Source organism: Acartia tonsa, chromosome 1 (assembly GCF_053477335.1).
Source record: "Acartia tonsa isolate MP-2025a chromosome 1, ASM5347733v1, whole genome shotgun sequence".
Classification (NCBI taxonomy): domain Eukaryota; kingdom Metazoa; phylum Arthropoda; class Copepoda; order Calanoida; family Acartiidae; genus Acartia; species Acartia tonsa.
Window position 1 is genome coordinate 13,782,172 of NC_137260.1, and position 11,324 is coordinate 13,793,495.

The 11,324-nt window shown below is 31.7% G+C and overlaps 1 protein-coding gene across 1 annotated transcript; it reads right to left on the reverse strand.

Annotated features, from left to right (window-relative positions):
• Window positions 1-1,383: 1,383 nt before the first annotated feature.
• On the reverse strand, window positions 1,384-10,866 carry LOC145326418 (uncharacterized). The gene is made up of 7 exons (XM_080169769.1): window positions 10,768-10,866; window positions 9,464-9,511; window positions 9,122-9,173; window positions 3,455-3,531; window positions 2,852-2,909; window positions 1,812-1,891; window positions 1,384-1,458 (listed from the first exon to the last, which is right to left on the reverse strand). The coding sequence occupies exons 1-7, from the start codon at window positions 10,813-10,815 to the stop codon at window positions 1,384-1,386; spliced, it is 438 nt and encodes a 145-aa protein (XP_080025895.1). The 5' UTR covers window positions 10,816-10,866.
• Between the last annotated feature and the right edge of the window lie 458 nt (window positions 10,867-11,324).

The window sequence follows — 11,324 nt, forward strand, 5'->3', positions numbered from 1 at the left end:
AGAAAAATGAAAACATTTTTTCCATTTCCCCCCCTCCTTGGTGAAAAAAACTAAAAAAATGTGTGGTAGAATGGATAAAATAAATAAAATATAGAGTTCTTTAAATATTTTTCCATTTTCCTACTTGGTGAGAAAAAACTAGGGGAATGGGAGGAGGGTGGAAAAAATAAAAAAAATTTTAGCCGGGGAAAAAAAATCTTGTGCAGAATATACACCCCTGAAGATTAGTACTTGGTAGCCCCACAATGTTAGGGTCTTCCCTAGGATTAGGCATGCGAAAAACTATTCCTTCCTCCCCCCCCCCCCCCCCACCTTATTTACTTCAAAAATAAAGGGGAGGAGGCGTATCAGTGCAAAACGTTCTACTGTTGAAAACATTGCATATACTCAAATGTCATGTTTAATTCTAAATGATAAAAAAAATTTATAAGAAAATCATGAGATCCCTAAAACATATTTTATGTATATTTAAACACGGGCGACAGACAGACAAAACAATGTATAAAGTATATGAGCAAAGTTATAGGAATCTTCACTAAAAAAATTAGCAGTCTATTAGCATAAGAAATCACATTTCCCCTATAGCGTTACGGACTGACTGTTGGACGGATAGAAAAAGTGAATCATACAAGGTCATTCAAGAGAAATGATTTTTTTTAAAACTTAATTATGCATAGAAAATAAAACAATTATGTAAAATGCTTTATATATTGGGAAAACCTATTATGGGACATTTATGTTTCAAATATTTAAAAATGATTATTTCAACAAAATATACCCTAAAAACCGGTTTTTCCGAAGGCCTTTTTTTCGAAGATTTATGGATTTACAGGGTGTGCAAAAATATGCACATTTTTGAAATTAAAATTGCGTGGCTTGTGTTAATAGTAGAAAAATGTTACGCATACCGTTAGAATCACTATAAGCTCTAGATTTTGAAAATATAAATACCGTTTTTGTGCTTTTTGTAGTTGAGGAGCTACGTTGAAAAAAGTGAGAAAAAGGTTGAAAAGTTTTGAGTACTTGGAATATTTTACCACGTTGCTCCTATACTATACGTAGAACTGGAATGTTTTTATATTAAAAAACTAGAGCTTATGACAATTCTAACGATATGCATAACATTTTTCTACTATGAACACAAACTGCGCAATTTGAATTTTAAAAAGGTGCGCATTTTTTGACAATCTTTAAATCAATAAATCTTCGAAAAAAGTCCTTTGGAAAACCCGGTTTTTAGGGCATAATTTGTTGAAATAATCATTTTTAAATATTTGAAACATAAATGTCCCATAATATAAAGCATTTTACATAATTGTTTTATTTTCTATGCATAATTAAGTTTTTTTTAAATCATTTATCTTGAATGACCCTGTAGATTAGCTACAAAGTGTTATATTCAATAATTATACAAAGTAGAGTATTCCTTGGTGGAGCTCCCATTTCTCCATATCCATACTAAAGATCAAATCCATTGAAATGTATTTCGTAAGTAAAACAGAATAGTTATTTATCGCATCGTATTATAAGCAGCTTTCAGTGTATATAAAAATGTACAATTATAAGATTAAAACCATTTTTTATATCCGTAGACATTGGATATAATACCATGCTATACATGATTTTTCAGTATGGCTTAGAACCGGTTCTAATCCAAAGGATATTAATCGGTTTCGAACCGATACTGGAAAAATGCGAGTAAATTGAATGTTAGAAAAAATACTTTTTATTCTGATAGAATACATTCCCCTGCTTTAAAATAATTTTGTTTTGTAAGGATTTCCTAAGCTAAAACATATGATGGATGATTCCTTGTAGTTGATAGCAACCATAGATATTTCTCCTTTTCTCATAGAATTTAAAGCTATCTCCAACCCTTCTATAACACCATCTACAACCAAATCAGCCATATTTATTAATTGGTACCCTTGAAGAGAAGATTTCTTAACCCAGATGGCACACACAGAATATTCCGGCCAACTATAAAAAAAATTTCTAGCATAAGACTACGCGGCCAAAAGTCCTTTAGACAACCAACGCTTTAATTAAACGGCCAATTTCTATTTGTAAGTCATAACTGTTTATGTCTATGATTGCATTTGATATGGGCGAAGGCATTCTCCTTACTCTAACTACTAACATAACAGAAATATAAACAAATTTTAACGTCAAAAATTATAACGCAGTGTTGAGCCAATATTCGAATTCATAACCAACGAGCAGATGTGCTACGTGTTATGCCACAGTCGGGGGTTTGCTATATTCATAATCGAGCACCTACAAAATGTAAATATTTTTAAAAGCGAAGCTTTTCTATAATTAGGGTCGGTCCGTCCGAGATAGTTAGCTTTTATTCGTTAATTTAGGCATGTTAGAATTGTCCTATCGATTTCAAATTTTGCATGGTGATTCCTGTAGTAGTTAGGTACGATTTAGAAAGCGTTGCAACTACATATATAATCGTTACCAGAATGTCCGTACTACCATTTTAAACATGTTGATTTTTTTAAAATTTTTAATAACAATTTTTGATGTGATAAAATCATCCGATTGATCTGATTTTTTGGTTACTGATTCCTATTACAATAAGGTGCAATATTATGAGCGAAGCATCTCTATAATCAAGTATTAAAATTTCAGTATGTCCTTAAACAGAATTCTGTATTTAAGAAGTTTTGCAACAAATTTACGTATAATATTGTCAAACCTTATATTTTCATATTTTGTATATTCAGTTCTGACACTCAACAAAAGTTAATGTTCGTCTGTCATATCGTTTCAGAGCTTCGCTTTTATGGATGTTGTCATCCTTGTTTACTTAAAAATAATATTCAAGATGACTGTTTATTCCCTGTAGACAGGTCTATTTTCTGTGGTTTTCCCCTAACCAGGCTGTTATCAATAGGCTCCTATAATTAAAATAATATAAAGTGATACTGAAACTAGGAAATCAAGACTATATTTTCCCCTAACCAGGCTGTAATCAATGGGCTCCTACAATTAAAATAATATAAAGTGATACTGAAACTAGGAAAACATGGAAACTGCTGCCTTTTTGAAATAAAAAAAAAGTACTGCCCGATCGTGTAAAAAGATACAAACCTTAAACGTGCATGCTAAACAACTTTAATATTACTTTACAGATGTTCCCTTGCCCTCTAAAATGACCTTAAAATCAATAAATACTAACCAAAACAACTAAGCTATGTTACTGTCTTTGATTGACAGGGCTAACCTAACCTAACCTGAGTCTGACATAAAGTTAATAAACCAACCAACAAAAACTAACCCACCCCCCCCCCTCCCACATCCATTGACTTTCAATAATTTCAAAAAAAGGGAAAGTTATTTCTGTGCTCGACTTTGTGCACTTTGAGGGAAATCGCCTAATTTTATTTTTAACAAAAATAAGTTAAGAGACTGGACTAATTAGAAATACATATATTATCCTTGCCTCATGATGATCTACAAACATGATAAGATGAAACAAGACTGTACATCCAGCAGGTGCTTTTCCATCCTTTGTCAGTCCTATATACATATATAATTTAATACCTATATTTGAGACAACTTTTATTTAATGAAATCTTCCAATTTTTAACATGTATAAAACAGCCTGCTTTATTGCATCAAGATCCATGACAGATCTATATAGGAAATAAACGTCTATAATCAAGCTCGAGTCTTCCAAGCATATTGTGTTAAAAACTCATAGTGCTTCAATAATCCCTATTAAACTCTCACTGACCAGAACGTCAATACCCATTATTCTACTTTTTGCATCATAAATTCAGTTTTTTTAATTCATGTTGCTATTCAAATAACATTAAAGTATTTGATTTCTATTCTTAAAGCAGAAAACTTAAATTTTAAAAATAGTATATCTTAGAAAACTTAGTTTTAAAATGAATTGATTCGTGCGACACTCCCGTAAATGTGTTCAGATATTGAACTAAATGTTTTAACCCTTTCAGGACGAAAATTTGAAATGAAAAATATTAGGATTTTAATCTTTAATAAATGATTTTAAAAAAGGCTCATTATTTACGAAAAAAACATTTTTCTGCATGAGGTCTCAGATTTTGATAAAAACTTCCAGTCCCCTTCATTTGGTCATAAAACTAAGGGCTGGGTGATTTTTAACCTTCTTAATCCAGTTAAAGTCCGATTTTTCGCGCATTTTCTCACTGTGGTGTTTTCACAATGAAAAAAAGCAATTTTTTCATGATTTTCAAGTTTAAAATTTTTACATTAATTTTCAACTTACATACATGTTTTGTATATTAAATTAATCCCCCAGATGGGTACAATATAGAATTTGTCTTTAAAATCACAAAAATCAAGAATTACAGGGTGTCCCAAGAAAAATGTCAAAACAGGTTTTTTAAACTTTTGACACTGTCAGGAAACGAATTTTGCCCATTTCTTGCCTTGAGAGTGAATATCATCCATTTTACAACACATATGAAGTAAATTTGGCGTGGTAACTCCAAATTTGGACACCTGAGAAATTTTTGAAACACCCTGTAAAAGTGATTTTTGCGTCTGTAGAGCTAAAAATTGGTCCAAATTGATTATTTTTTTCAAATTAGCATACAAAGTATCTAAGTATGTTAGGCCATAGTGTTTTCTGACCAGATTACAATTTTTATATTTTTTGGACACCCTGTATTTTCAAAAAAATGAGAAATTTTTTTTGTTGTTTTTTAAAATTTTTTTTCTTTTTTTAAGTTACCTAAAACAGTCATACAGATACAGATTTTGACTAATAACAATAATATTTGCCTATTTTACAAATTTACACACTTTTGGGACACCCTGTGCATGTTTTTAAAAAATTGTGGTTTTTGCCCCTTTTTTGGGGGAAGGAGTCGTTTTAGGACCAGAGATTATTTCTTCATTTTTGTACAACTTTTCAAGGCACATAATTTGTTATTTTTACATCAACCGCCTCCGGCGAACCGTTTTGCCGTTATTCACCGCCAAAGGCGGAATTTTGACCTTTTTTACCGTTCTCGAGGTTTTAACGAGCAGTTTTGGTAAGAAGGCGTTGATTTATCAAGATCACTCTGAAATACTTTTATTTAGGCTATTTTATTTACTAAATTTCATGTGAAGTAAAATTTTTTGTGCATTTAACCGTTTTTCGTCAAGATGGATTTCAATTGTTAAAACAAGTGAATGAAGTGAATATAATATTAATAATTGATATAACATTAGTAATAAAAGAAACATCCATTTAAAATTCCTTTTGACAAAAATGGGTTGGATATACAAAAAAGTTTACTTTACATGAAATTTAGTAAATAAAATAGCCTAAATAAAAGTATTTTAGAGTGATCTTGATAAATCAACGCCTTCTTACCAAAAATGCTCGTTAAAACCTCGAGAACGGTAAAAAAGGTCAAAATTCCGCCTTTGGCGGTGAATAACGGCAAAACGGTTCGCCGGAGGTGGTTGATGTATAAATAACAAATTATGTGCCTTGAAAAGTTGTACAAAAATGAAGAAATAGTCTCTGGTCCTAAAACGACTCCTTTCCCCCAAAAAGGGGCAAAAACCACAATTTTTTAAAAACATGCACAGGGTGTCCCAAAAGTGTGTAAATTTGTAAAATAGGCAAATGTTATTGTTATTAGTCAAAATCTGTATCTATATGACTGTTTTAGGTAACTTAAAAAAAGAAAAAAAATTTAAAAAAAAACAAAAAAATTTCTCATTTTTTTGAAAATACAGGGTGTCCAAAAAATATAAAAATTGTAATCTGGTCAGAAAACACTATGGCCTAACATACTTAGATACTTTGTATGCTAATTTGAAAAAAATAATCAATTTGGACCAATTTTTAGCTCTACAGACGCAAAAATCACTTTTACAGGGTGTTTCAAAAATTTCTCAGGTGTCCAAATTTGGAGTTACCACGCCAAATTTACTTCATATGTGTTGTAAAATGGATGATATTCACTCTCAAAAAAGAAATGGGCAAAATTCGTTTCCTGACAGTGTCAAAAGTTTAAAAAACCTGTTTTGACATTTTTCTTGGGACACCCTGTAATTCTTGATTTTTGTGATTTTAAAGACAAATTCTATATTGTACCCATCTGGGGGATTAATTTAATATACAAAACATGTATGTAAGTTGAAAATTAATGTAAAAATTTTAAACTTGAAAATCATGAAAAAATTGCTTTTTTTCATTGTGAAAACACCACAGTGAGAAAATGCGCGAAAAATCGGACTTTAACTGGATTAAGAAGGTTAAAAATCACCCAGCCCTTAGTTTTATGACCAAATGAAGGGGACTGGAAGTTTTTATCAAAATCTGAGACCTCATGCAGAAAAATGTTTTTTTCGTAAATAATGTGCCAAAAGGAAGCAAAACGTTAAATCGTGTATTTTTAAATTGGGTGAAAATATAAACTAATTACTGAATACTCAGTTAAACAAATATTCTAACGTAAGACATTAAAAAGTCGTAGTAACGAGACAGAGAGAGGGGGAGAGAAAGAGAACGGGGGGGGGGGGGGAGAGAGAGATAAGGAGAGAGAGGGGGTAGAGGGAGAAATATAACGAGGGGGAGGGGGAGAGAGAGAAAGATTAACAAGGGTGACAAAATCCGTAAAGAACTACTAAATACATTAAAGAACATTAAGAAATATAGAGTAACTGCACTTAAAAGAGAAAATATTTATATTGCAGCAAAAATTTGAGTAAATATGTCATTTAATGCCTTAAATACAAGTTATTTTATTTGGACATACTAACGTCATGGTGATGGGGAAACTATGTAAAGCAATGGTAAAAATTTACTTTGACTTCATTGCAGGACAGTTTCATGAATTTTATTGTCAAGTTTTAATTCAATAGAACAATTCTAATATGCCTAAATTAACAATCAGAACTTTCTTTTAGGGACGTACGGATGGACAGAACAACTGTAGAAATAGATCATTAACATTATACAACCCTTCTACCCATTTCTTCCCTCTTATTGGATGAACGAACTGACCAATAAATGAGGTCCACACTGACAAGTTATGTAGGGAATATTTACACAATTTTTCAGGCATTGAATTGAAAAATTGAAGAGAGAAAATCACATTTCCCCCTAATCCTAGCCATCAGACGAACGGATGGACATTTTGAATTATAAATAAGCTTCGCTACTAAATAACAGCGGAATTTGCAAATGTTCCATTATAATCTTGATTAAAAATTTAAGCCATTTAATTTTGATAGCAGCTGAGAAAACAAATATTTTAGCTATTAAAATATGATGTCTCCAAAAGACTAATGGACCATATGAATTTAGAGGAAGAAGGATAGTTTCAATACCAAAATTTCTTTTCCTCAGGGAAGGAGGGAACATTTGACTGTAAATTACACTGTCAACCAAAGTTTAGTAACCACGTTGACTAAAAAAAACTTAATCAGTGTTTCATCAGTTCTATACATACTAGAAGTGTCCAAACTTAAATCAACAGATGGCTTACCTTTGTTTATCATCATTTGGGATGTAAAATAAATATAGAACATTATCTCCTAAGATCCCTAAGTTTAAAAATCATCAACAATGATGATAATATCCATAAGTAGCAAAGTTCCTAATAGTAAAAGTAAAAACACAAAAGTTAAAAGTTAAAAGAAGAAAACGCGGTATAAGCGACAGACAGACGAACGATGATCAGTGCAGTGGTCATACAAATCTTCACACAAATTAGTCTTTGATATCAGAAAATAAAATTATGTTTATGTGCAGTACTGATTGATCGAAGGATAGGCGGACAGAAGTACATTGGTCTAAAAAAAAATTCAACCTTCTATATTAAATAGCAGAAGGGAAAATAAACATTTCCCTTACAGTAATTTTATTTATTTCGAAGCACTATAGACAGAATAACAGACTAAGTGAGGAATAAAATTATTTAACTTAATATTAATTGACTTTGCTACTAAAATTTAACAGGTAGATAAGGATGACAACATCCATAACCATAGAAGCTCTTGAATTTAAAAATAATAAAAGGCAAAGCAAATGAAAGCAAAAAGGGTGCACAACAGACAGACATAGTAAGTACACAAAAAAATATCTTCGATAAAAGCTGGGAAATTATTTAAGAGCATTACCAATAGACCGACAGACAATATTATTCTTAGAGTAGACGTGCATTGGTCAGTAAACATAAAATAAGTCTTCTGTCTTAACCCTGAAAGATCGGGCCCTCTACAAATTCTTAACTGATCGGATTTTATACCTTAATAATTGCATCAGACTTCTACCTTTCCAGTAAGGATATTTAATATTCTTAAGAGCATTACAGACCAGCGAACAACGTGAGCTGTAGGCTAGTTATACATATAAGGCCTAAATAAATGTACTAAGATCAGAGATGGCATAAAAAAAACAAGCTTAAAAAAAACAAAAAGAAACAAAGTGGGGATGGTTTTTTAAAAAAAATATTTATACAAAGGCCTATCTTTCCAGTTATATCTTTTCATAACGTAAATAATAAAGTAAATAACTGTCAAAAACCTAAATTACCGTATCAGCCAGAGTTGTCAAATCGGACGGGCGCTTTTGGGCTGCCCTTTTTCGGGTCCTTTTGGCCAGATTTGGGCACCCCCCCTTTTGGGGATGAGAAAAAGGGGGAGGGGGTAAAAAAAGAGGGGGGGCAGGCCTATAATTTGGATATTATAAAAAAAAAACCTGGTTTTTATCACAAAAAAAAAACGGTTTAAACCAAAAAAAACAAAGCTGGTTTGTTCTTTTTTAAAAAAACCTGGTTTTTTACCATCTCTGACTAAGATATAAAGAAGTATTGTAAGAAAACCTTTTTAGCCAACCAGTGGATTCGCCCCTAGCCTTTTGGAGCTTCGCCCCGAGGTGCTGGAAAATCCCCCTCCTATATAGAATATTTTTTTTAATCTTAAGAGATATATCAAGACTCTAAAGTTACAAGGTACAATGTTTTAAGCGAAGCATCCCTATAATTAAGTCCTAAAAATGTAAGTATGTCCTTACACAGTATCCTGTGCTAATGCAGTCTTGCAACACATTTACTTACAAATTTGTTTCGACTTATACATTAACAATCTATTAAATAAGACCATCAGTACTTGCCTTGTTTGAACACTTTCTTCTTGACCAAGTTATCTGGAGTCAGTGGTGACATCTAGAACAATGATTAGTCAATACAGCAAATATCTGCCCGTAAAATTAATGTACCTCAATGATAATACACAAAATTAACCCTTATGTAGATTATAATTATTGGTTGTAACGATTGGACACTCAACTTGAGGAACCAAACAATAAAAAAGTAATTGAAGTCCCCAAAGTTGGTAATCCAACGAATAAGAAAACATTATTATTAAACTTTAGGGATTATTGTAACAAACAGCCCAATGTACCCTCCCTGTAATGTTTTTTTAGGCTTAATTTACAGCTGTATTGAAAAGTAACCTTGAGAATAATTTGAGTCCAATCAGTGGCTTCTTGAACAGCTTCATCCTTAAAAATTAATTGAAATATGGACATGGGATTGAATGGGAACTATGCACGAACGAGAGAAAGTACCTTTAAGCAGTGGATTTGAGTATTGTTTCGGTGAATATACTAAGTTTATGTTTGATTTATTTATATCAACTAAAAAAATTAAGTTTTACTAAGGTCATTTTTACGAAAAGTCATGAAATGTTTTGTTGAGTTCAAACTTTTGTGGTAAAAGCTTTGACACAAAAGTATACTTTTTTGATGAAAAATGTAGAAAAAGGAGTGGTAAATTATAATATTGTTTGATTAATGTACTTTTACTTTTTACAGCATGTGATAATGTTTTGCTGTAATTTTTTTTTCCTTTTGAACATTTGAAATTTTTTTTCAAAATCTTCCCCAGAATTGTTTCGACAATAAAGGTGGATGTTAAATGAATTTAGAATGCGTAATTTGTGTATTTATGACTTTTTCAAAGGGTTTGACTACATTTTGTATTTTTACTTAAATTGCCAAAATTCATTAAATGTTTTTTGTTGGTAGTGGAAACATAAACATTTTTCTCGTATTCATACGAATCCGGTGGATAGGAACCGGTTCTCATCCTAACGAAAAAACTATGGTTAGCATCGTATTATATCCGGCTTTCTACGAATATAAAAATGTACAATCATAAGATTAAAACCAGTTTTTTTAGCCATCGGCTTCGGCACCTCGGGACTAAAAAAATGGTTTTAATCTTTTAATTGTACATTCTATATCCGCGGAAAGTCGTTTGTAATACGATGCGAGAAATAACTATTACAAGCACAAGAAAGTTTCAGCAATTCACAAGAAGATTAGGTAGGTTTTCAAGGTATTATTTCAATGTTTTTAAAAACATTGAGAGAGAAAATCCTCTAATGAAAACTAATCTATAATACAAAGTAGAACGATGTCTGTCTGTCTGTCTGTTTGTAGCGAAGGATCTCGCTAACCGCTGAACAGATCGGGTTCTCCTTTACAGGGTAGCTTCTCATAGGTCCCGGGAAGGTTTATAATGAAAAATACCTCCCCCCCAAAATTTTTTAAAAATTTTTCTTTTAAATCTAAAATATGAAAAATTGGTTTGATTAAACCTTTTGGGACAAAGCCTCTAGAGGCTAGGGGCGAAGCCGCTAGTATCTAATAATGTTAATGCCCATCTTTCTAGTGCTCGGTGTAAAAATTAGTTTTTTCTTTAACTACAATAATCTGTAACAAAGCTAAGATTAATAGCATCTACATAATAATACCTTGACAATAATGCCATTCCAGGCATCTTCCAGCGGATACAGGTTCATTTTTTCATGGATTTATTATCTAAAATAATCTTATCATCAGTAACTTGCTCTGAAACAAGATCATGTTAGTTATTTATATAAATGGATATATTATTGCTTGAATGTTACATCAGATATTCATGTTCATTAGTCAAGTAAAACTCGTAGCGGGCAAAAATAACGATCCCCCCATCCCTCCTACTGGATGAACGAACATACAAATAAAAAAGTTCCATGTTAGCAACCTAAATTGACGATATTTTCTGCCTAGTCGTAATATACACGTTTATTCTATTTCCATTCCGACCATACTTTAGCTATATTTAATATTCATGTATCATAGTCATACATTTTTTCTAAATAAGGGGTCGTGATTTAGCAAAATTAAAATATTGCCGAAAATTTGGATACTTGTTTTGTTGTATGTAACTATAGGGAAGCGGGTTAGATAGGGAAAAATATAGGACGTGAGTTGGGGGGGGGGAAAGTTTAATCAGAATACTGGTCTCTTAATTTATTGCCCCAGTTGT